We start from the raw sequence: 26,603 nt of genomic DNA, 5'->3' as shown, positions 1-26,603 counted from the left end.
TCTAGAAAAACTCCTTCTTGTGGTCATTGGGAGGCTTTTATAGTTCACACTATAAACCTGTGATGCAGGTTTACTTTGCGATTCTTTTAGCAGGATCATTCCCTGGGACTGGGAGAAGCCATAGTGCCAAGTGGCCACCGTTGGTTGGCTGGTTGGTTGTTGACTGTTTCTTCCCTCCCTCCCTCCTTTCTATCATTTTTCTCTTTTCTCTTATCTTCCCCTCTGTTTTTCTCTCTTTCTCCCCAACTCTCACCTCTCTTTCCCCCTCATTCTTCCTTCCTTCCTTATTCCCTTACTTCCTTTCTTTAATGAAGTTAATTTGTGTTCGTGGTAAAAAAAACTTTTTTTGATCAAGATAGGCAGGCATTCATAAAGTGAAAAATGAAAGTATAGGCTGGTCATAGATAAATGGGTATTCCTCTGGAATTTTCTGTATGTATACAAACATACACATGTTCTTAACGTCTTTTTACACAAATTTTTGCAACTATTTGGAAATTTTTTTTCTATTAAAGGCCCTAGACATATCTGTATCAGCACATATAGGTTTAATATATTCTTTTTCCCTGCTGTGTACTACTCCATTTAAGAAGGGTCTGTCATTTAATCCTTTTCCTTTTGATGACCCTTCAGGTTGTCACCCCCTGTTGTTGTAACAGTGCTTCCACCAGCGGTCTGTTCTGGTACATCTCTTCCTGGGTACTTATGTGATAGTAGGTTGGTTCTTGGATCTAAGTTATAAAAAGAGATCATGAAGGGGTCTACTTACTAGGCTTTATGCTGAGGGCTCCTGTAGCTTTAGAACAAATAGTGTGAAGTGACATAGGCCTGCCGTGGGGAGAGAGAAGTCAAGTGACTGGTCTGTGGTCCTGGTGTATGTGCTCCACTCTGGCCATTCTGATCTCGGGATTGCCTGACCCCATGCAGCATTCTATACAACACACAGGAAAGGGACCTCAGTCACCACACAGATAGGACCTTCTTCACCTTCCTCCAGAGCTCCAGACTGGTGGCAGCTAACACAATTTCTCCTTTTATCAGGGCACACTCATCCTTCTCACCTGGTGGGAAGTGTCTGTGATGACCTGGGAAAAAGCAGTGTTCAAACACCTATCTCTCTGGGGATCTTTCTTTTAATCCTCCTGATCTTTGTATTCTTCCCTTCCCCATCTGCAGGCACATTGTGGACTTCTTCCTGATCGTCACGCAGCTGGGATTCTGCTGTGTCTACTTTGTCTTTCTGGCTGACAACTTTAAACAGGTAGGGCTCTGATTTAAAAAAAAAAAAAAAAGTGATAAGCGATGAGTGGCGTTTTAGTTTAGGATTCATTGTAAGCCAGTTTTGGTCAACAAAAGAATTAAGATTTTAACATTTTACATGGAATAGCATCTTTTGTTTAATTTCACTTAAAGACCTAGGGCACTGAGAAACTTCAGGATACCTTGTCTGTCCTCCTGTCTTTAGGTAAGATATGATCAAACCAGCTGAGACAGTTGGGTTGCTGATGACAACTGTGAAGATCTTGGAAGATTGTTCTGTAGGGCCTTGTTCACATACGGAGCCTTCAATTAGGAGCCCCTTTGTATGGGAGGTCCACTGGCCTTTGCCATTTGAGAGGCCTTTTCTGATGCATTTCTCTCCCTCAATTTAGGTGATAGAAGCAGCCAATGGGACCACCAACAACTGCCATAACAATGAGACAGTAATTCTGACGCCCACCATGGACTCGCGACTCTACATGCTCACCTTCTTGCCCTTCTTGGTGCTGCTGGTTTTTGTCAGGAACCTCCGAGCCCTGTCTATCTTCTCTCTGTTGGCCAACATCACCATGCTGGTTAGCCTGGTTATGCTCTACCAGTTCATTGTCCAGGTAAGAGACCCAAGGCTCTCCCTCTGCCTATTATATTATCAAAGAAGCAAACAAAACAAGTAAATGGAACATAAATAAGGATATGTTACTTATGTATGGTATAATTACATTAGGGATTCTCAACTTTGGCACTAGCGACATTTTGGGTGAGATAATTTTTTGTCACAGAGGGGGCTCTGCTGTGCAACACAAGATGTTTAACAGCATTCCTGGTTTCTACCTACTGGGTGCCAGTAGCCGCTGTGCCCCAACTTATGACAAACAAAAATGTCCCCAGACACTGAAAAATGTGCTGGGGGGTGGGGACAGTGGTATGTGTGTGTGTATGCGCAAAATCATCCCCACTGAGATCACTGGCTTAGACTTTTTTCCAAGTGGGTAGTTAATACATGAATCATTGTATAATGGGAAAATAGAAAAATACTAAGGTGAAAGCAAAAATCGACTTTTTTAATAAAGATTTTATTTATTTATTTGACAGAGAGAGATCACAAGTAGGCAGAGAGAGAGGCAGAGAGAGAGAGAGGAGGAAGCAGGCTCCCTGCTGAACAGAGAGCCTGATGTGGGACTCGATCCCAGGACCCTGAGATCATGACCTGAGCCGAAGGCAGAGGCTTAACCCACTGAGCTACTCAGGTGCCCCTAAATAAGTAAAATTAAAAAAAAAAAAAAAAAAAAAAGAACTCATCAGTACATATTCATTAAAATGCAGGCGATACAAGTGTTGAAAACCACATATCTACCCCGGAGTCTTTTTCTCTCAGGGACTCACTCACTCTGTGTGATTGGTCTGTTTCTGTCTAGGTCTTATGGATGTATCTACACACTATATTAGTATGTAAAGAAATGTATAAAACAAAAGTATGTCTTGTTTTGTTTTTAACCTAGTTTTAAAAATTATTAGATGTAGTGTTCATCTACCTTGCCTTTTTTTTTTCCTTGACAGTATCTCAGGGAGCTTTCCATGCTAATACACATAGTTTTACCTCATTCTTTTTCATTGCTACATGGTATCTCAGAGAATAGATGTGCCATAGTTTATTGAACCGGTCCCCAGTCACTGGACTGTCCGGTCATTTATAATTTTTAGTGTTATTTTAGGATTATGACAGTGAGCATTCTTAGGCCTTCCTTTTTGTAGATATGTATAAATACTTCTCCAAGGTATTTGTTCAGAGGTTTAACTGCTACAGAATGTGCCCTTTTGAATTTTTATATTGCTGTGTTGCTTTTTCCAAAAGCTACTTACCAATTTCATATAGACTTCCTTCAATAGTGCATAAGTAGCCAACCCTAGATGTATCAATCTTTTTAATTTCGGTCAGTCTGACAGGTGAATATTGACTCATTTTCACATGGTCTGCTTAACAGTGACCCGATCACTCACTGATATGGTTTCTAGGAAAACAGTGCATTGTAAAATAGCACTTCCTGCACTGAGGATATGACATAATGAATTTAGATTAACACTGTACTCAGTGTGCATTTACTGGTTTTCCCTGTATTAGGAAGTCAGATGGGTGGCAGATAACGGACTCTTCTGCGGAACTGGTTTTTAAAAACAAAATAAACTGCTGTCTATGACCTGTTTTTTTTTTTAATGGGAATAGAAGGAGGGCCCATGAACGCATGATTGACCATTTCCAGAGGGTTTTCTTCTCTACCTCTGGCAAATTAAGTAAACAAGAAAGGGTAGATAAATGTATGATTTAACTTTGTAATTAGAGATCTCAGTCAGTGCCTGGGACACACCGCAGTGTACATTAAAGTGAGCGAGCCCGGCTCACACAGACGCACACACGTGCTGTGTTTAGTTTGAAAGCACTGCGGGTCGCTGGACCACGGTGGTTGCTGTGAGCAGAGCACTGGGATGGGAATGTGGGTTCCAACAGTGTCTCAGTCCCAGGGGAAGGCAGTGTCTGTTCAGAGCCTTGTCTGGGTGTCGTGCAGCCAGCACGAGCAGATGAGGCAGCCCAGCTGATTTCTTGAGATCCATCATGAGCCGGCCTCTGGGCTCAGCCAGGAGCTGTGTGTGAGATCACACGGTGCTCTCTACTCGGGGGGCACCTGGGGAAGATGGTAGTTTGGCTGTGCACTGAGCAGCTTCTTTTTGATGTGCTGTGTAGGTGTGCAGGTGTGTAGTTATGTAAGATGCTCCCTTTGGGTCACTTTTGGTGCTGATGCTGTTGTTACTGCTGTCTTGTCTTGGCATCTTTTCTCACTGTCCGGTGTTTCTGAATTTTTTCCCAGTCCTGAGCATGTGTGTGGCCAGTGCTCTTGCTCTTGCTCATGCCAGCCCAGGAAGCTGACTGAGGCCTCCCACCTGTGCAGGCTTCCCCATATCCTCATCACCGGGACTGGCAGGTGGCACCCAGAGGGGGCTCCCAATAAATGTATTTATCACTGCATCTCCTTAATTCTGAGATGCAGTTTTTTCACAGTTATAATGTTTCCAAAATAGAAGTGTATCTTGCAACCCTTATGCACATTAACAGCATTTTCTCAAAAAGCTATTATCACTGAAATTGATAGTATCATAGAACTGAGAGGACAATATGTTGATAGCAAGCTGATTTTAATGTGTTTCTTCGCACATTAAACTTTTTTCACTTAATGGGTTGGGCTTTAAGTCAGTAGCATTCATTAAGTACGTAGAATTGTAAATTCCTTCTGCTGGCCTCAGTCACACCAGTACCCCTAGACATGGATTCTGAAATTCCCTCTCTGATACCTCAGCTAGATCTGATGTATGAATATCCACTAACCAACAGATTGCTCGTGTTTCCAAGAACTTAAGTTGTCCTGTGATTCAGGAATAATTACAGGGCAATTGCACTCTTTGTCTCATTGTAGAGCAAAACTGTTTCTTAGTCTGTCTTCATTCCAGATATTGAAATACTTCTTATAAAGAGATCTTTATTAGCAGGGGCTCGGGGGGGGGAGGATTTTTAAAATTATTTATATTTTAGGGAGACTATAGTATACTTGCTTTGAAAACTTTCAAGGAGAAGCCTATTACAGAGATTATTATTAGATCTTTTTTTTTTTAAGATTTTATTTATTTATTTGACAGAGAGAGATCACAAGTAGGCAGAGAGGCAGGCAGAGAGAGAGAGGAGGAAGCAGGCTCCCTGCTGAGCAGAGAGCCCGATGCGGGACTCGATTCCAGGACCCTGAGATCATGACCTGAGCCGAAGGCAGCAGCTTAACCCACTGAGCCACCCAGGCGCCCTATTATTAGATCTTTTGTTCACTGATATCATTCTGTTATACTGTTAGAGCGTGCCCCATGTTTATCTAAATGCCTCTATAGTTAAGTCAATTTTAAAATGTTGTAAAGGCAGTTTTCAAATCAATTCTTATTTTAGCATGAGCAGTGTATGCACATGGTTGAAAAAACCACTTTCTGAAAAGACAGAAGCTTCTGTCCCATGCTGAGTCCTGTTCCTTTGATGCTACTCATTACTGAGGGCTGTTGTTCAGTGCGAACCAGGGAAGATTCCGTGTTGTGCACCTTTTTGCTTGTGAGTCTTTACATTGTACCTGCAGTTAACAATTGTCTGTTTTTATTTGCCTCTATTTTTAAATGCTTTTTTATTTTTTGCTATTTTGTCCTTAAATGTTCCAGTACTCTGTTATGTGTTTATTAATAAATTTTTTCAAGTGTCCAAACTCATTCACAAGAATTAAGAGAAGGAAGGAAGGAAGGAAGGAAAGAAGGAAAGAAAGCAGAGAAAAAAAAGGAAAAGAGCCCTTTTAAAAATCTTCCACCTTTCATTCCAACTTTATCTGTGCAGAGTGTTTATGTAGTTGTATTATAGTACATATGTACATTTAAAAAGCTAATGTTCTAGTATTTCATAAGCAGTCTTTCATTTGATTCTTAGTTATCTCAATTTTTACTTTTAAAATAGTGCATAATATTCTGTGATATGGTTGCTGTGCAGTAAGCTAACTTATTTCACTTGTTTGGGAATATTTAGGTTGTTTTTATATACTATTAAATAACTTGGCTCTAATTTTTTTCTACTTTAATTTTTTTTTCCTACTCAGATTAAATTTCTGGGAATTGAATTACCTAATGAAAGAATGTAACTTATTTTGTGCGAGCTGAAGCATTTGAGTTTTTTAATAGTACACTGGGCTATAGTCTTTTCCCAAAGTGGGTAGGATTTTCTCAACCTAAAGGGAAAAAAGTACAAAAACTAAATGTCCCCCAAATCATCTCTCAGATGTCAGACTTTCTCCTTTCACAGGATCTTGGATTTAGGAAAAGGTGTGACCTCTCTGATGTTGGAGTTCAAATCTCGAATCTGTGTATAACCTTCACTTTGTTTTCTCTTTCAGAATATCCCAGACCCCAGCCGCCTTCCCTTGGTGGCACCCTGGAAGACCTACCCTCTGTTCTTCGGCACAGCCATTTTTGCATTTGAGGGCATTGGGATGGTAAGAGTTGCACTGTGATGACCTGTTGCTCTTGGTGTCCTTGAGGTCTGCTTGACAGAAGGCTGAGGAAATGTTATTAGAAATTATCTTCTGAAACTTACTGGCCAGTTAATGACCAGCAGTTCAGGGATTCCACAGGAATTTCCTAGCTGTAACTTTTGAGAAAATAAATTGTATGTGATTTAAGAACTTTCACATTCAACCCCCCTGTGTTGCATAGCCATCCCTGTGTGTGTAGTAAGCAGTAATACATGGCAATTGGGAATGCAGGGTCTAGAGTCAGACTGAGTTGGGTTGAGTCCTGCCAAGGAGTAGCTATGTGACCTTTATAAGGATGTAACTTCTCTGAGTCTTCATTGTTTGCTTCTGAAAAGTGAACTTAATGATTAGTAGTTGTTAGGATTAAATAAGATACGCATGAAGTGCTTCATATAGTCCCTGACATGTAGTGAGCATTCAGTGATTTTTATTTCTATTAGTAATACTGTTGATTTGGGGGCACCTGGGTGACTCAGTGGGTTAAAGCCTCTGCCTTTGGCTCAGGTCATAATCCCAGGGTCCTGGGATCGAGCCCTGCATTGGGCTCTCTGCTCAACAGGGAGCCTGCTTCCAACTCTTTCTCTTTGCCTGCCTCTCTGCCTACTTGTGATCTCTGCCTATCTAATAAATAAATAAAATCTTTAAAAAAACACTATTTTTTTTATTAAATCAGTAAACACACAAATTATCTCTCTGTCCTGGAACACTGATGTACTGAATAACCTTAGCCTTTACTCCTGGCTTAGCTTCCCCCATCATTGCTGTGATTTCACCCAATTCTTCTCCTTAAGGAGAGGAATCTGCCACTCAGTTGTACCTAATTTGATTTTCATTTATATTTTTCATAGTAATGGTCCAGAAGTCTTCTTTGAAGAAAATTATTGGTTCTGCTGGCCAAGAGCTTAGGAAAAGGGAAGATAATTTTCCTTTCATAGAATCTTTTTATCCTCTTTCAATTTCTCTATCACTTTGTATACTTTTTAGAAAACCTAGAAGTTGAACACATTTTTTTTTTTTTTTGTCAAAATACTAAGAAATTGCCCTGGTGGTATTGATGGAATGGGTTAAGTCTCTAACATCATAGGGGAAGCTTTCTGAGTGATGAGTGTGTAAGTTGTCCTGAGTTTTAACACATTTCCCTTTGCCCTTTCTTGGGGGTTTTTAGTGCCCAGGAAGAATGTCTCCCCTTGATTCACAAACACAAATTTTTCCCTCCTGCGGGTGTTGAGGCCTGAAATGGCCCATATTGCAGCAGTCAAAAAGAGGCCCCACGTATGTGGGACTAGAAAGAAGAGATTGAGTCAAGTTTGGGAAGCTGCCCGGAGACCCTGGGTTCTTAAGGAGCGTTGTACTGAAGAGATCGTTTTCCCCTAACCGTGCAGCACAGAAGTTGTTCTTTGCATCATTTCATCAGCCAAGGCTTAGAAATGGAGTCATTCTATAATCATCATTACCTGCTACTTCAAGATTTCTCTCTGTTTTCTATTTTTATAAGGGAGAAAACACTGCTGTTTTGACTCTTAGTTTGGACTTGAGGGCTGTTATGTGTTTCCAGTGAAGGGCTCCTTCTCGCTGTTTGTTCATTGTGCTCTCTCTGTGTTTGTGCCACTGGCCCAGGCCTGGCAGACATGGAGATGGGCTGCCTTTCCTCTGGCTCTCTAGACTCTCCATAAAAGGTAACGGAAGGAAAGTGAACGGTTTTTAATTGGATGTGGATCAACTGCAGCTTGAGACTCCTGAGTTGGGGAGGGGGTGCGGTGCTGAGGCCCGGTTGGAAGGGCAGAGCCGTGGCCTGGAGCTCCAGCACCGGCCCTATGGCCGGCCCGCGGCATTTGCCGGGGTGCGTCTGGCACAGACCCACTCTGCCTCATGGCCGCAGGTGTTCGAGGAAAAGGAGTGTCCCGACAAGATCAAAAATGTTTTGTGAGGCAGCTAGACATTGCCCTGCGTGGCTTTTCCTTGTCAGCCATGCCAGATGCCGTTGATAGCAGGTTGTGAAGCTTGTCAGTCACGCCTTCTGTGTTCCCTGTTCCTAAAGGAATGAGTCTTCAAAGGGTCCTTTGCTGTGCTTTGGAATGTCCTCTGCTGTGAGGGAGAGGGCAACAAGGTCAGTGGTTTGGAACAGAAATCTGGAAAGTGGATTTTCTTGTACATTTTGCGAGCGCAAGTCTCTACATCCTCTAGCTTGTGACACCCTCAGCGCCCCCATTTCTCTAACTCAGAGGTTTAACATGTCACTGCTGGCATCTGTCCTTTTGGAGGTATGGAAACAGTCTCTGGGCATTAGAGTGGCAGTTTCCCCTGACCTCCGTTTTGCATTCTTTGGACTGGTTGGCAGAGCTGTGATCTCAGACAAGGTCTGTTCTCCATTGTGCTGGGTGGGCAAGACGCAGCTGCTGTGTGGCTGTGCCAAGAGGCAGAGAGCACCCCCAGTCCATGGGGACCCTGGAGGAGGAGTTTAGAGCACCAGCCTGGGCAGGAGTCCTGGGGCCCAGTCCTGCCTGCCCTCGCCCTCAGGACTTCCCTCTTTCATACGGGAAGCAGCGAATCTCCTCCAGCTCTGAGGAAATAACTTGCCTTTATTTATGTCTTGTAAAGATAGATGTGCTTTTGGGGAATCCTGAGGATAAAGCATTCTTTTTCTGAGGAGATTATAATTTATTTTGGCCATTAATGTTACTTTTTCCTGTGTTTTCTCTTCTCTCACTTCTCTCATAGGTTCTTCCCCTTGAAAACAAAATGAAGGATCCCCAGAAATTTCCACTCATCCTGTACGTGGGAATGGCCATCATCACTGCCCTCTACATCAGTCTGGGCTGTCTGGGGTATCTGCAATTTGGAGCTAATATCCAAGGGAGCATAACCCTCAACCTACCCAATTGCTGGTATGTGGGAGAGGATGGAAGCCTGGGAGCACTGGGTGTTTTTGATTTTGTTTTTTAATTAATGGGTCAGATGTGGATTTTCCTCTACTTATACCTTAAATTAGCTCACTGCACTTGAGCCCACTGCTGTCACCCCTCCCCCAGGCCAGCACCATCCCTCCTTGGCTGCGCACTGAGCCTTTTGACCATCCATTCTCTCAGTCTCGCTCCTCCAGACCTGTTCTCGAATTACCTGTATGAGCCATCTCAGACTCAAGTCAGCTGTGCATCCCCTTGTTGAGAGCCCTGAGGGACTTTCCTTTGCTCCTACAGAGGCAAAACCTTTAAGGTACCTATCAGTCCCATTCCGCCCCTAGCCCTACCTGCACCTCACTCCTACTTGGCCAGGAAGACTTAGTCTAGGAGTCTTTTTTTTTTAGAAACTTTTTCTGCTGTTTTACCCACAAATTCCCATCTAGGTCAGCTACCCCTTCTCTTCTTGTGGGATCCCATTCAGACCCTAGCCTAAATCTTATTCCGTAGTACTGTAATGGTCTGTTTACCCTGTCATCACCCTACACAGTAAGCTCTGGGAGGGCAGGGTTCCGATGCACCCCAGCATGTGGCACAGGGCCTGGCACATGACTATCACCCAGGGGATGTCTTCTGAATGAAAAGGAGGACTAAATATCTGAGCATCTTATGAACAAAGAGATGCTCTCAGGAGGCAACTGGCGTTGAGAGGACAGAGGCAGTCTGCCATGTCCAGCTCTGTGGCCTTGGGCACGTCACGGCTGCTTACTGCCTCAGCTCCCACTTCTGGGAACTGGGAATAGTCATTTCTTCCTGCCGAGATTGTCACAAAGACCAAATGCTATGCATGAGAAAGCACTTTGTAATACTCTTCCAGTGCTCTCAGATGGAGGACGCTGCCCTAAGCTTTCTTCTTTGTTTAGAGGAGGAATTCCTGTGGAGGTGTACATCAAATGGATTGGTTATAGGTGACTGGTATGCCCTTCCTCCCTGAAAATCTGAGCCTGGAAGGGCCAAGTATCCCATCAGTTCACCTTAAACATTCCAAATACGGTGAGAGGAGAGCACATTGGCTAGGTTCCCAGCTTCTGCTGTGCCTCTCCCGTGGCCGTCACTGGCTTCATTTGCAAGTGGAGGCCTGTCACCCTGGATGAGGTCTTGTGGGGAGCCCTTCTGTATCTCCCTTTTCTTGGCTTTTGGTTACTGTGTTGCAGGGCAACGCAGAGACATACTGAAATGCTATCTAAAAAGGTAGCTGTCAGAGCATGTGGGTAGCTCAGCTGGGTGAACACCTGCCTTTAGCTCAGGTCATGATCTCAGCGTCCTGGGACTGAGCCCTGTGACAGGTGCCCTGCTCAGCGGGGAGTCTGCTTCTCCCTCTCCTTCTGCCCCTCCCCACCACTCATGCGTTCTCTCTCTCAAATAAATAAATCCTTTAAGAAAAATAAAAAGGTAGCTGTCACAAGGTGTGTCTGAAGCAACAGTTCTCTTGAAGATTAGAATTTCGTTGTGGAGGGCCGCCGAGCAGACACTGAGAAGCTTGTTGAATGCCCTGGGGATCAGAAGGACCTTTCAGGTTGTCCTGATTGACCTGCCTGGGCATGTTTTTAGAGCACCAGTCAGACATTGTGCAAGGACAGGTGGAGAAAATTGAGAAAAACATTTATTCAGCAGTGCCGCTTGTGTTTAGCACAGGACACCCTCACCAGCAGGGGTCTGGGGCTCTTGTTTTCAGAAAGCCTTTCTCTTTCACTCTGATGCCTGCTTTTAAATTTCCAAATGTTCCTGTCCTTTCAAGAGCCAGGTGGTGGCTTGGCATAACTGAAGATAAATGGATCAGCAGGAACAGAAGCAGCCCACATAATCCGAAGCCATAGATAAGCACCTGTCTTCTTTCCTCTGATACCCCGAACCCAGCTACTCTAATCTTTCCGCCTCCACTTGCGTGCAATTTATTTAGCCATCCCTGCAGGTGACTATCCTGCTTCCAGACTTCCTGGCACTCCAGAAGGCTTTGGTGTTGTACTGAGTTTAATTATAGAGCCACCAGCTGATTTTTCCAAAGCCTTTTTATTATCTATTCTGGGAGCAAGTAAGACCTTTTGTCAAACTCAGCCTCTCCCAGGGTGTTCTCCTGTTTATAGCATAAGCACATCTTCTAGGTATTAAGTTCAACCACAGACTATACACAATATAATTACCACTTTTAAATAGATTTCTGATGAGGTGGGGGAGGCCCATGTTCTTTGCTGCCTAGTGCATGAGGGTCCTGTTTGAAGTGGAGCTTTGGTAAGGAGCAGAGTGGCTTTCCCTTTTAAAGCCACCGTGTCAGATCCATTAGTACTTATGGATCAGATTTTTTAAAAATATTTTATTTATTTATTTGGCAGAGACACAGCAAGAGAGGGAACACAAGCAGGGGGAGTGGGAGAGGGAGAAGCAGTCTTCCTGCTAAGCAGGGAGCCTGACACAAGGCTCGATCCCAGGACCCCAGGATCACAACCTAAGCGGAAGGCAGTTACTTAACGACTGAGCCACCCAGGTGCCCCCAGACTTGTTTTCCTACTCTGCACAGTCCTAGGCTTGAGATAAGATAAAGGTATCGGATGATGACATAATGGTCTCCCCGAGAAGCCGCATGTGAAGCCGCGGTAGGGAGACGGCCACAGTGGAGTGGAAAGATGGGATATATTCCTGCTTCTTGGCTGTGTGGTCACCGTCTGATTCTAGGGAGCACTGAATTGGAGGGGAAGGATATAAAAAGCCCTGCTATATTTTAATTGTTTTAATTTTTGGAAATGTATTTGTCCCTGGTAAAGATTCCACATGTGCAAAGTGTATACAGAATATGTTTTTTCCATTTGCCTCCACGGAGTCCCTGGTGTTACAGTTCCCCATTTCTGAGGGAACCATATTACCAGTTTTGTATTACCTTTTGGAGATGTTTGGAGTATGTAAGAATGTCATATGTCTGTGTGTGGGGGGGGATTCCCTTCTTTTTTCTTTTTTTGGGGGGACAATTTATAGCACATTGTAGACACTGTTTCCTCACACGTTTTTCACTTAATAGTATATCACGAGCTAGTTCCATATCAGCGCCTATAGTTGTGCCTCCTACTTTCTAACGTCTAGGTGGGACACTAGGATTTATTGAACTAGTTCCCCACTGGTTAACATTTTAACTGTCTTCAGTCTTTCATACTTAAATAATGCTGCAGTGACATATTCTGAATGTCATTTTTTTGTGCACATGTGCAAATATATCTGCAGGATAAACCCCTAGACATGAAATTGGTAGGTCCTAAGGACCCCGTGCATTTTGACTGGGAGAGATATGGCCACTTCACCATGAGACCGTTGTGCCCTCTCGCGGCTAGTGCACGTGGAAGCCGAGCAGGCTTTTCAATGTTTTGGCTCTCTTCCCAGGCTGTACCAGTCGGTCAAGCTGCTGTACTCCGTCGGCATCTTCTTTACCTACGCCCTCCAGTTCTACGTCCCAGCTGAGATCATCATCCCCTTCTTCGTGTCCCGCGTGCCGGAGCATTGGGAGCTGGTCGTAGACCTGTTCGTGCGCACCATGCTGGTCTGCATGACGTGTGAGTAGAAGACAAGACACTTTGTTTGTTTGCTTTCCCAAAGGGCACCCAGTGCCTGGGGCTTTCTTGAACGAGAGCCTGTTGGAATGACACAGTTGTAGTGTGTGAGCAGGAAAGTTGGCCTGCTGTCTCAGGTGCAGAGTTGAGGCCCAGCAAGGTGGTGAAGTGAATTGATTATATATATGGGCTCTAAAGGATGTGGGAGTGAGAAGAGTAGTTTATTTGTAGATACAGCATAAAATACTACGGCGATGGTCATAATTCATAGCAAAGTTATAAAATTACTATCCCATGTCCTTGTGAAAAAGTAAGGTAAAAGTCTAAAGAGAGCCATTTCACTCATATGCATATGAGTGTGGGTTATTTGATAGCAGGTGCATGTTTATTTGTGTTTTCAAATGATCATTTCCCAGTGTGACAGTCTGTTCCCTTAGATTTCATTTTGAGCCTCCATGATACTTCTCTAGACATTTACTTAGTGTGTTTCTTAGAAAATCTGTATGGATTAACCTAGGTATTTGATTTTTTTACATTGTGTTTTATTCCTCCTCCCTGACTACACACCCAGGAGTGAGAGTTAAGAAGCAAGATGTTACTCTATTTGCGTTGGTTGAAACCAGTATAAATTTTAAAATAAAAATAATTTTTTTGGTAGCTTCTGTGGCTAGATAGAATAGAGAACCCCTGAATAAATTGGTCTGTAATATCTAATTTAAATTTCTAGGAGATTTTCAACTTCTTTCCAGATCGAAGTGCTGGAATCTAGATTTCAGTTTCTGACTATGTTTGGCTTTCTATTTTATTTTTAAAAACTGTATCATTTTGTAAGAAGAAATATATTGGTTTATTATATTGAGACTTCCCTGGGAACTTCTTAAATTATCCAGTCCAAGCCTCTATATTTAGAATAAACATAGGTCTCTATGATTTTAAATTTAACCAGAATGGAGTGTTTTAGGGATAAATGATGTGAAAGTTGTCTAGCATTTGATCATAGTCTGGAAAATCAGAAGTGACTTTATGGGTTGGCTGCTAGAAAGAGGAGGGCGGTAGAGGTTGGACATGGGGAATAGACTAGTGCCTATTCCAGAATGGACCTCTTCAAGGAAACAGACAAGTGCCTATCCAAGAATGGACTTCTTCCAGGAAAAGGACTAATACCTGTCCTAGATGGGCTTCCTTAGGGAGACACACTAGTGCCTGTCCCAGGTGGACCTCCTTAAGGGGCTAGCCTAGTGCCTATCCTAGAATGGATTTCTTCAAGGGACAGCCTAGTGCCTATCTCAGAAACAACCTCCTCAGGGAATAGACTAGTGCTTATCTTAAAAAGACCTGCTTTAGTGCCTATTCCGGAATGGACTTCCTCAAGGGAACAGCTTAGTGCCCGTCCCAGAATGAACCTCCTTAAGGGGACAAGCTAATGCCCATCAGAGAAGAGCCTGCTCAGGGGAAGCAATAGTGCCCATCCCAGAATGACTTCTCAGTAGAACTAATATTGCTTATCCCAGAATGGACTTCAAGAGAACAGACTAGTACCTAACATAGAATGGTCTTTCTCCAGAAAATAGCCTAGTGCGCCTATTCCAGGATGGACCTCGTCAGGGAACAGCCTAGTGCCTTTCTCAGAATAAACCTCTTCAAGGGGACAGACTGGTGGCTATACCAGTTATAGGAACTGAATAGTGGCTGTAGGAACTGAATAGTGGCTGTAGGAACTGAATAGTGCCTATCCCAGAATGCATCTCCTCAAGGAATAGTGCCTATCCCAGAATGCATCTCCTCAAGGAATAGCCCATCCCCAAATGAACTTCCTCAAGGGAACAAACTAATGCCTGTCCTGGAACAGATTTCTTCAAGCCACTGCAATTCTCTTTCTCATTGTACTTCAGGGATGTGAGTGAAGCTGGTGTCCTGGATCTTTGTACGCAACTTTCTAGAGCTAAGAAACCGAATGCCTTCCCAGGACCTTCTGATTTAATGTTGGGCAGCATTCTATCTAAGGATTTGTTACAGGATGGGGCTGTGTAGGAGCCAGGCAGAGGGTGGACTGCTTGGATTTGCCAACTCCAGCAAGCTGATGGCAGCCAAGAATCTCACTTATCCTTGTATGTAGCCTCTGTTTGGCAGACCTTCTGGCCCTATCTAGTCTAGCCTATAGGAAAAGCTTACTCAGCAGCTAATCCAATGCCCAGAATTACCCTGGGCAATAGAGCACTGTTGCCCCCGAGCAACTGAAAAGGAAAGAATGTGATATACCTTGCTTTTCCAGTAATTTGCCTCAGTGTGTGCTACAGTACTCTGAACTTTGCTCCTATCTTCTGCCTGCAGCTCATGATGCTTTGACTCAGGTATATATATTTCTCTGTGAATGAGTCACCTCTAAATGTTGAAGAAACAGCTTTCCTATGTACACAGTGTTCGTGATGACAATCTTTGGTTCTCCTGTTCTGGACTTCAAAGAGTGCTGGAAGAAAGGATGGGGGTAGTTCAGATAATTGGCTTTTTTCAAAGTGGTTCCTCTAGAGAAGGTAGGTCTGTTTAGGTAAAATGTGCTCTAACTGCCTAGATGCCAACTTCTCCCTGCCCGAATGGGGCAGTGACACTGGGCCTGATTCCTCTCCTGGCCCCATTTTCTTCTCAAGCCTGGCTTGGCCTCCAGTAACATATGTCTTGCTTCCTGCCAGGTTTCTTTCCACTGTGCCCCATAGGAGCCAGCAGTCTCTGATTCACAGATCTCATGCTTTCCTTAGATGTCTCTTGGTTTTTGCTTCACTTTTCCTGACTCTGTCTGGGGGTTTCATCTCCCCTAGAGAGTGTGATGCTCAAAGGATACAAGCTGGTTTTGATCTTCAAATTCACCCAGTTATTTTCTCCTTCTGTGATCTGTTGTGACTTAGCATTGCACGGTCAGCCTATTAAATGATGCAGCCTCTTCATCTGCGAGCACTTGGGCTTCTTTTACCTTCCCTGGAGACTTTGAAGTGATTGTGGGATTGAGGAGAGGCATTTCACTATGACTCCAATTTAAATGTATTTATGTGAGTTTATTTTGTTTTTGTTTTTTTTTTTCTGTGCTTTCATATCTTTCCTGCATAAGGTTAATTGGTATATGATTTTAGGACTTTGCTAGAACTGATTGTTTTCAGTTTTACCTGTAAATTTTAATAGCAGGTTGTTTTATTGCTATTTATGGTGTTTTCTTGTCCTTTTCCCCAACTTTTCCTCCTCTTCCTCACCCTCCATCTGCCATGGGGAGCTGGGGAATTTGGTCCAGACCCTTTATTTTTTTATCTGTAACTCACCTTTCTCACTACTCTCCACCATTCCCCAAGGACTGCTGGGGTGCACTTTCTGGTGCTTAATTTGAGACTGTTGGAGAGGAGGGCAAGGGGGAATATGTGTGTCAGGAAACGTGCTCATTTTGTTGTGACTGCATATGAACGGTATTTATTTCCAGCCCATATGTTTGCATTGCACTTAGCAGGTCACCTGTGTGCAGAGTTTGTGTAGGAGGAGAGGCTGGAAGAGGCTGGCTCCAGGGGGAGTTCAGAGGTATAGGAAGAGTAGTTTCTTCTGGTTCCATGAGGCATTAACCTGTCCTTCAGGGCTTTGTGCTAATTCTCTGTGGCATTTGCCACGTGAAACATCTTACTTCAGTGAAGTACAAACATTTCAAAAACCTATTGTTGAAGATATAGTAACATAAAACCGTATCAATTAAAAAGCTTGTTTGGACTGGAATGCATAGCTGTAGAACATTCCAAACAGCCAGACCCTATCAAGTATGAAGCTTCCAGGTCCACACAGAATAGCTTCTCAGCACTTTTGGCTTCTCACACTTCTCCATCCTGCAGCTGCAGAGACAAAGGGCAGCAGCGTTAATGAAGTGTGCACTGTGGGCACCCCATGAACCCTCCCGAGCAAGGCCTCAGGTTCCTCAGCTGTAAGACATGCAGGCTATTTGATTGCTAAGTCTTCTCCCAAGTCTAAACCGTGATTCTGCACAACTGCTTCAAGCCTGATTTTTAATTTCTACCAAAATATTGCTCAAAAAAGAAAATTAATATAAAAACATTTCAAGAACATCTAGATCTGGGGTTATTGAGAAAGAAATTCTGAATATCCCTCTGACTTAACAAAATGATTTTTTTTTTTGCATTTTATCTTCTGTGTTACTCCTCATGGGTGCATGTTGCAATCATAGTATACACAGAACTTTGTCTTTTGCTTTTTATTTTATATTATATCATGAATATGTGTATCCTTCATGAGCATTTTCATGACCACATGATATTCTATTCTATTGGTGCATTGTATTCACTAAGCTACTCCTTTAGTGTTGGACATGGAGGTGGTTTTTCTTGCTTTTGTACTTTTTAATTTATATTCCCACTAAGTGAGATTATATATTGTGTTCAATACTGGTGTTAATTTTTAAAGTAGATTTCTAGACATTTTAGAATAACGTGTAGGCTTCAACAGCATCAGTCACAATGAAACAGCAGAAAGAGCTTCCAGGCACAGGGCTGTAGGTGTCCAGCGTATTTCTGTAAGTGTATGTTTGTTCTCTTAAGTGCTTTGTCTTCTCTAGTGCATAAGTCAGCTTTTCCATTGCTGGTCTAAAACCACAGGCTCCTGGGGCACCTGGGTGGCTCAGTGGGTTAAGCTGGTGCCTTCGGCTCAGGTCGTGATCTCAGGGTCCTGGGATCGAGTCCCGCATCGGGCTCTCTGCTCAGTAGGGAGCCTGTTTCCTCCTCTCTCTCTCTGCCTGCCTCTCTGCCTACTTGTGATCTCTCTCTCTGTCAAATAAATAAATAAAATCTTTAAAAAAAAAAAATAGGGCACCTGGGTGGCTCAGTGGGTTAGGCCGCTGCCTTCGGCTCAGGTCATGATCTCGGGGTCCTGGGATCGAGTCCCGCATCGGGGTCTCCGCTCAGCGGGGAGCCTGCTTCCCTCTCTCTCTCTCTGCCTGCCTCTCTACTTGTGATCTCTGTCTGTCAAATATACAAATAAAATCTTTAAAAAAAAATTAAAAAAAAATAAAAAAAATAAAACCACAGGCTCCAGAATCCCAATGAGTTCCTTCTCTGAACGTCGTCATTTGCCTCGTGTTACCTCAGCAGTTAAAAGATCGTATTTTTAGTGTCTCTTAACCCAAAGGGAAGATGTTTTGTAACACCACTGGGGCCCTCTTGACTAATCACATGGGCTGTCTGAGTTGTCCTCAGTCCCCCGTTGCTGTACATGCCACAGCCAGGCTGCTGAAGAGAGCGGTAACTTGCCACGTGGGAGTGTGCTATCTTCCTCTTTGTGTGGGGTGTTCCTGTGAGGGAACAGGGAGAAAACAGGGGCAGATATTCCTGGTTGGCTGCTTCCTCAGGTCTCCTACCTTCTTTCTCTTTCTAGAGAGCTTTAACTCAGAGTAAAGACATTTAATGCTAGAGGAGGTTTTGGTTGCTCCCACATCTTTCCTAAGTACCTGATTCCTGTCTCTGGAATTAGCTAAAACTCATTTGCCACAATTTGAATGGGGGCAAAACAGATACCCCTGCTATTTGAACCCTTGGGGCTACTTGTGCTAATTTGGTTGGCTCTTCTTGTCTCCCTCTTCCCCCAGCATGTTAGTGGGAGCCTCCCAATTCTTGCTTCTCCCCAGCCCTCCCCCATTATCTTTCTCCAGGGTCAGACTTTATTTGGGGTTCAGTTGTGTTGTCTGGTCCAGCTAGGACGGGAAGTCGGCTTTCCCTTTGTATCCTGAGATCCTGGCTTTAAGAGAAGAGGAAAGTTTAGCCGCTTTTAAAAGATATTTTTGTTAAGCAAGCTTATCTTGTATGTCCTTTGTAGCAAAAACAAGGACAAGTTTTTAGATTGCTTTTAAAATGTCATGATGAAGTGGAACATCTCTAATCTGAGAGAAGATTCTGATCACATAAGCCTCTGTTGCTGTTTCCACTTAATTCTTATCATAGAGTTGAGCACATCTGGCCTCACTTAAGTCATATCATGAAGTACCATCTGTCCTTCAGGTTAATATGAGGGAGGGAGGGGGATGGCAGACTCAGAGCCAGGGGGGCCTGGGCGGGTCATCCAACTTTTCTCCTCCTTCAGCTCATTGTTTCTGATAAATTTGAGTGGGCTAGAGCATTCATGAAGACGAGGGGCTAGCACTGGAAGAATAACTCACTTCAGTGGCACAAAACCAGACAGGCTGGAAGTTGTGTTTTTGGCACAACCGTGTGTCCTAGGAGAGGAATTCCTTTGTTCTGCTCTGCCACCATTGAGCGGTACATGGTGCTTCCCAGTTGACAGTGAGTTAAGGGACATATCCCAGAATACATTCCTAGGTGACTAAACCAGCATTGTGCAGTTCCTTAACATTTCAGAGCTGGGTGAGACTTCAGTGACCATCCAGTGTCAGTACAGTCACCTGACCTCATGGGTGACCGAGCTGAGACTCTGAATCGTGAGCTCACTCATGCTAGGACTGGTGGTTGCATTAGCTCACATATATGAAGCATTCATTGTGCACTTAGTACTCTAAGTTCTTTATGTGAGTGATCTCATGTGACCACCCCTATTCCGCAGTGGGTTAAGTAGCTGGCAGGTTAGTGGTAGAGCTGAGACTGGAGCCCAGGTTCTGAGTCCAAAGCCTACGCTCTTTACCTTCCTGTACCAGCCTCTCCTAGGGCTCGGTGCTGATTGCTGCCTTGGTGCTATTGCCATCCCACTGCTCACATGAATTGGTACCATGGGAGCCATCACTGTGAAGCTGACATTAGGCAGACGCAGACCCAGATCCCAGAAAGGGCAGGTGTCCTTTTCCAGGTCATACAGCAGACCAATTCTTGAGCATTTGGTTGTCCATGATGAGAAAGCCATTTTGTCATCAGCTTTTCTGTATTCTTGACTTTCCTCCAAATTCAACCCTGAAGATCTAAGGGATATCACCAACTCTATTTAGAAAGGGCTAAGGGCTGAAGCAGACTATGTTTAACTTGGAGGGCAAGTTAAAAGCCTCTACTTTTTGTGGACTTTCTGAAGCCTTCAGAACAGTGAAGGTGTTAATGGATACTTGCCATTATGGTCGGAAGCTAGAATAAGCATTGCCCCCAGGCTATAAAACTGTGGCAGAGGCAGATCTGAGACTCAGCATCCTTGTATTCCCTTTTGTCGTCAGGCTTCAAAACCCTTGTCTTACTTTTACAAAGCAGAAAGAGGTCAGGGCTGATTGTATACCAGTTCCCTGCTGAATGATTACCATTAATACTCTATGAGTGTTAACGGTTAATATTCTGTGTCAACAGTTAATACTCTGTGAGTATTAACGCAGCGTTTGACTCCTCCCATTCTTCTGCTCATCAGCCAGCTTCCCTCTCTTCCCTCCTGCGGGTATCATTTTGCATTTTCTTAATCATCAGCTCTGTGACGTGACTGTACCAGGGACTTGACGTCGTGGATTCTAGTCTCAGGTCTGTCTCTTTCTGTCATTTAACCTCTCTGGGGACAATCATAATGTTGTCAAGTTATGTACCCATGGATCCGAGGCAGATTCAGCCGAGTGGCTGCTTCACAGAGCTGTCTACCAGACACTAGATGTTCTGCCGTGATGGAAGTGTCCTGGGTCTTTGCTGCCCAGGACTGTAGCCATTAGCATAGGTGACTGTTAAGTCCTTGCAAGGTGGCCAGTGTGAGTGAGGAACTGAATTCATTTAAGTTGGCATAGCTTCAGAGTAAACGTGAGACAGGATATGAATCTATCCCTCCCTTGGTAAATCTTGGATCCACATGCCTCTCCTCTTACTGTGGGGAGTGCAGTTCCAGTGTAAAAGCAAACGCTTCTCATAAAACCTGGCTTCTAAATGCAACCCTGTCCTTTTGTCTGTAGCTCAGCCAAAGAAACAGTGATCAGTGCAGGAATAAAATTGACCTGAGGGTAAGACTGGCTGCCTTTGACTGAGGTGTTCTGGAAGTCTCACCACTGTGGTGCCTTCCTCAGAATGACTTGGCTACATTTGCTTTATGAAATGGAGTTGAAACAGAAGCCCCCACATAAGATGTACCTGATGGGAATCAGTGAGGTCGGGGGTATCCTCCGGATCCCAGTCTCAATGCTAAGGACCTCCAGTTGAAGCCTGCAGGGAAGACAGTTCATCAAAATATATTTGATTTGTATATACAACAATATGTTGTATATACATATATATATTTGTATATACAACAATATGTATACTAGCCATGATTATATGAACTATATTAGGAGTCTGTTGTATGCCAGGCCTGTATGAAGTGCCTGTGTCAAGTCATTTCATCATCATGATATCTCTGTGACACAGGTACCATTTGTATCCTCATTTTGCCAACAAGAAAACCAGGGAATAAATAGGGGCTGTAACCACCCCCCCATTGTCACTCAGGCAGAGCCAGAATTCAAACACAGAACCTAATTCCAGAGCCCATAATCCTCCATAAACCTGTGAAACATTGGCCTTCAGTTCTTTTCCCCACCCCCTCCAGTTGGAAGCTGAGTCAGATGGGAACGGTGGGATCAGTGGGCACTGGAATAAGTGCAGTCAGGGAAGCCTCCTCCCCATCGTGGGATGGCGGGCAGTCGTGCTGGGGTGTGGAAACTGATGGGATTTCCCAGTGCAGCCACCGTTCTTCATCACTTCCACCTCCCTCACAGACCCGCCTGCCTAGGTTTCAGGCGTGGGAGCCACGAACTTCTCCTGGAACAGGCTTGGAGTCATTGTGGGGGGCCTGGCTCCTCAGGTCAGCCTGCACACTGAAGTGCTTCTATTTGCCCTGCAGGAGAATGCTCTGTGAAATGGGATTTATCGTGATATCATTCCAGAAGGATGGCTTCCCTCCCCCCATTCTGTTCCATATCAGTTAAGTGGAGATGTTTGTGTTGGAGGTACTGTCAGTGTTAGGAAAATGGCCAATCACTCCGAAATAGGCCACCTCCCTTTCTGCTCCAGCCTCTTTCCTCTGGTAGGGACCACACAGCCCTGGAATGCAATTTTGTTCCTTTGCTTCAGAAAGATGGAAGTCATGTCCTGTAGCAGGAAAAGCTGAAAGCCAGGAGATCTGGGTTCCAGTCCCCGTTCTGCCACCTTGCAGGGAGAACCAGGTTGTTCCATACCTGTAGGCATTTGTTTTCTCATCTGTAGAAAGAGAGATTGGACTGGATAATGTGTGAGTTTCTGCACATTTTTTCCATTAGTTTTCCATTAGAGAAGAAGGACACTTGCTAAATTTGTTCAACAGTGAGGAGGTCTCCAGCTCTGGGCAGTCTTGAACAGGCATGTCCTCTCTCCTACAGGCATCTTGGCTATCCTCATCCCCCGCCTGGACCTGGTCATCTCTCTGGTGGGGTCCGTGAGCAGCAGTGCGCTGGCCCTCATCATTCCGCCCCTCCTGGAGATCACCACCTACTACTCGGAGGGCATGAGCCCCTTCACCATCGCCAAGGACGCCCTGATCAGCATCCTGGGCTTCGTGGGCTTTGTGGTGGGGACATATGAGGCCCTCTACGAGCTGATCCAGCCCAGCAATGCTCCCATCGTCATCAACTCTACCGGTGCCTTTGTATAGCAATTTGGGTGCATTCCCTGCAGCTGCCCACCTCACTCACCCTGTGTGTTCCCCAGCACCTGGCCCTAGAGCCTCGGGTAGGGGCCAGGCTCTGGGGAAAGGCACGGTTGCTGTCAGGGAGCCCCTCCACCTGACACCTCAGTATCTGGGCCAGGTGGGGCCGAGGGCAGGAGAGAGAGTGGGTAGTGGATATGCAGAGGTCACTCTTAGTGGCCAGGCCATCCCTGTTCATTTGTACTTAATTTAACCCAGAACTTTTCAACTTTTTTCCCTCTTGATGTCTCCTCCCTTTCCTGCCCCCCACTTCTGACCCACCTCACCCAAATTATTCCTGTTGCACAGCTCACTTTATTTAAAAATCTTAGCACCTCCCACCTCATGTTTTCTCCTTCCCAGGCCCAGGCCTGGATTAAATGAGTGGGAACCCCTACTCCTTATAAGGCTGGGCCTATCTCTTTCTCAGACCTCTCCCAAATATTTTACCTCAGTATCCTCCTACCTATTCAAGTCTCCAGGAGGTGTCTGGAACTACCTAGTAGTTTAAAACCAGGCCCCAAAGCTGGAGCTTTTAATCTTTACTCTCTCTGGCTTGTGACCATCGGCAACACCATGTGCGATTTCCTCACTTGGGTCACAGTGTTATATTCTTAGTTGCTTTAGCTTCTGAAAGATATCAAGTGCTGCCTAAATTGAAAATATTTATATTTTATTTAAAATCAGCTTTTGTTTGTAGACTCTGTCTCTAGATCTGGGGTTATTGTGACTTGTTCCTTCCTCAGTAAACTTTTGCTAGGCTTCTCCTCCTGAAAAGAAACTTGCTCCAGGAAATGTGTGCTTAGGTCCTCAGTACTCTTGGCTGAGTACCCCAAAGGTTTTAATCAGGATCATCTAAATGTGTACCTCTGTGGGGAGACATGCACTCTGCCTCCCACTGACCAGCCTGATTTCATATTGAGAAGATATGAAGGACTCGGGATATGTTTGCCAACGCACAAGGCCAAGGAAAGGATGGCCGAGTGGGATGTGCTTCTGTCCACAGGAGGCTTCTAAAATCGTCACTTTGTGCATTCAGGCCTGTTTTTCAGCCTCAGTTCCTGACAGGCACAGGGCATGGTAGCATTTAGTTGCCAGCATGTCAGGAAGACACTCACACTTTGCCGTGTTTGAGGAGATGAGGCCAGTGTGCACAGAGAGCATGAAATTAAGTTCAGAGAATTAAGAAGCAGCTGGTCTGACACTATGTGTGGTGCTTGGTTGTTTACAATCAACGGGGGCAGGGCAGAAGCAGTGCCCCGTCCCGAGCTGCCTCCATGACCTAGACTTCTAAAGGGAACCACTTGGTAGGGACTTCGGTCCCCTGTGTTTTAAACACTAATTGTGACCCCGTCCCTCCCCTGCATGCCTCAGGGTTGGCTCACCTCAAGGTCAGCCTTCAGATTTGGGAACAAACTGTAGAGCAAACAGAGAAAGGTGCATTGCCTTGCTTTTGGCTGCCTCTTCTCCCCTCTTGGTATGAGAACTATTTCAGGAGGGTGTTCATTAGCTCTCTAACCCCTGAGCTCTGTGTGTGTGTGTGTGTGTGTGTGTGTTCATACACGGAATAGAGATGCACTCCCCTCCACCCCATCCCCAAGCTCTTGCCTCCTTAGAGATGCATTCATCCTGCAAGTTAGAGAGCAGCACAACTTCATCAGGGTCTTTTTTTCCTGTGTTTTCGCCAAAGCTTGTGACCCCCCCCAAGCCTAGCCCTAGCTTTTTCTTTCTCTTCTTTTCCAAAGCCACAATGTCATTGCAGTGATTCCCAACCTACTAATAATTTATTAACTTAGGGAAACGTGATCAGTTGTGACTTGATCTCCCTTAGGAGAATGATACTTTTCACCTACCCTTTCTGTGGTCACCAGCAAGTGCTTATACGACCAAGGCTCTACCTGGAGGTGGCAGCTAACCTGTCCTATGAAGCCTCAGGCCTAGAAGTTACCGAAGTGGGTTCAAGGATTGTCCCCTTCTGTGTGCAAGGCCCTGGCTCCCACCATCTTTCCACAGCAGTCCTGAGAGTTGTTTGCAGTGAGAAGGCATGTGCCAGGAGAAGGATCCGATGTGTATCCTGCCCACAACATCTATGGTGGAGGCTTCTGTGACTCGGGGAGCTGCTAGAGGCCATCCTTTCCACAGGGTAGTAAGACTAAACCTGAGGACTGGGTGGTACAAAACTGTGGTCCCCTGGCCCCAGGTCTTTGCAAAATGCAAATTATTGCTTCAGAGTCCCTGGCCTGGGAAATGGGATGTGTAGGAGAGATGGCACTAGCTTTGGGGCTTCTGGAAGCTAATTTGGCATGGCCTTCTTCCAATTTGTTCTTTTTCCTGAGCTCCTGCTGCTTCAGAAGACTGAGGCAAGGTGGATCCTGTCAGTGGGCCTTTCCGATTGTGCACTTAGGTGTCAAGTAAAGGGTCTACCAGAAGGAGAAAGTGAGAGGAAGCCCTTTTTCTTCTCAGACCTCTGGGCCAGCTCAGGGAATCTTACTCTTCTGCCCATGAGGCTTCTTCAGTCAGGGAGCCTGCCCTGGTTTCTTCCCACTGCTCATTAGGAACCACCTGTCCAGCTTCTGCTTGTGCCCTGCTCTGATGCCTTGTGAAAAGGTCCCAGCATAAACAGAAGTCTCATCAAGGAACAACAGAGCAAGGTTCTCTGGAGTGTGAGGCTGCATCTGTGGGACCTAAGGCAAAACGTGGGATTTTTTTGGCCCTATACTGTTAGGCCCGTGTCCCTCCCCCAGGCTCCCCAGTGCAGCCTCAGATTTCCATTAGCCCTGAGGTAGCTTCTCCAGGCCCCCTGTTCCTTCCTATAAATGCTGCTGTAAGGAGGTTTCCAACTCTCTGATGGCAACATATCTCCCCTTCCATGTAGGCATTTGCTGGGAAGAGCATGATCTGGCATCTTCTGTTTACTTTTCCTAGAAGTTGTCACCATTTACAAATGTCATTATTTATATTGTGCTGCTGTCCAACCGCTAGGAGCCCTTCAGCTGCACAGACGCTGGCCAGACATATGTGAATGTGTGGTGGGTCTTAGCTCAGTACCTGCAGCTCCCGCCCTCCTGTTCTGCCACTCCCCTCTCCAGCCAAGTTCATTGGCTGGTGCTCACTACGTACTCTACCCCCATGAAAGGTACAATTTGCCATTTTTTCAGTTGTCTTAAAGTGATGATCCAGAAAGGAACATTAGGAAATCTGTCCCCCTTACCTGTTCTCCTGGCTTTGTTTTCCTTCTCAAATGTCTCCCTTCCTAAATTGTAGAATATCATCTCTGTTTGACACTACATAGTCACCTCATGATTTTTGGAAGTGCAAAATCTCACTTTATGTCTGTTTACAGCTCTCTCTATTCACTCATTTCTCACAGCCAAGGGGTTCTTATTCGTGGGTTTTATTGCGTAGCTGATCAGATATTAAGGCAGGCCCCAGCATCGGCCCTGATCAGAACACGAAGCTACTTCCTGACAGCAGAGACACAAAGTGCCAGTGGCACAATGTGATTAGGGAGTCGGCTCCAAGTCTGCCTTAGAATTCAATTTTCCAGAGTACATTACAAATCTCCAAGACCATTAGGGGAAAAGGAGAGGGTGTGGTTTGTCTTTGAAATCATGGTCAATACTTTTAGACCATTTACTTAATCCTGCTGTTTGCAAGGCTGTTTTCTCTGACAGCATCAGCTTGTGATATTTCTTCCCTGTTCTTTGTACCACTGGGCCATTCTCAGGCCAGGGGATGTAAGTGGTGCTGATACGTGGTTATCAGAGTGGGGAGTGGGAGACGTGGGCGGAGGGTGCCTGTTTTAAGCCATGTTCTTTTGTTTAAATCAAAGTGATGGTGGGGAAGCTGTTTTGTTTTAGTGAACAATAAAACTATGTAAATCTCTTGTAAACCATGACAGTGAATGTGGTAATAAGAGGGATACCATCCCCAGGTCTTGGTAACCAGACAGTACCACATATATTATCCTGTGTATATGCCTTCATGAGTGTCTGTTTCTCGCATGGTATGTGTGTAGAAATGTAGAAAATGCAGGAGCTCACAGAAAAATTTGTTTTGGGTTCTGCACGTGGATCATGTGTTAAACTTTTCTTTTATCAATAAATGAGTTTATTTTTTATTTTTGA

The 26,603-nt window shown here is 44.8% G+C and overlaps 1 protein-coding gene across 1 annotated transcript in view; it reads left to right on the top strand.

Annotated features, from left to right (window-relative positions):
- The window catches only part of SLC36A1 (solute carrier family 36 member 1), a 47,075-nt gene extending 20,472 nt beyond the window's left edge, over positions 1–26,603 (top strand). Inside the window, exons 6-11 of the mRNA XM_044231101.1 lie at positions 1,177–1,261; positions 1,653–1,871; positions 6,219–6,317; positions 9,075–9,241; positions 12,680–12,849; positions 22,172–26,603. Coding sequence (XP_044087036.1) covers positions 1,177–1,261; positions 1,653–1,871; positions 6,219–6,317; positions 9,075–9,241; positions 12,680–12,849; positions 22,172–22,443 — 1,012 coding nt within the window. The 3' untranslated portion in view covers positions 22,444–26,603. The remainder of the gene's footprint in view (positions 1–1,176; positions 1,262–1,652; positions 1,872–6,218; positions 6,318–9,074; positions 9,242–12,679; positions 12,850–22,171) is intronic.

The sequence above is a fragment of the Neovison vison genome, chromosome 1 (assembly GCF_020171115.1).
Source record: "Neovison vison isolate M4711 chromosome 1, ASM_NN_V1, whole genome shotgun sequence".
In the NCBI taxonomy this organism is placed as follows: Eukaryota; Metazoa; Chordata; class Mammalia; order Carnivora; family Mustelidae; genus Neogale; species Neogale vison.
The sequence above is the reverse complement of the archived record's forward strand: the minus strand, read 5'-3'. Positions and strand labels throughout refer to the sequence as shown.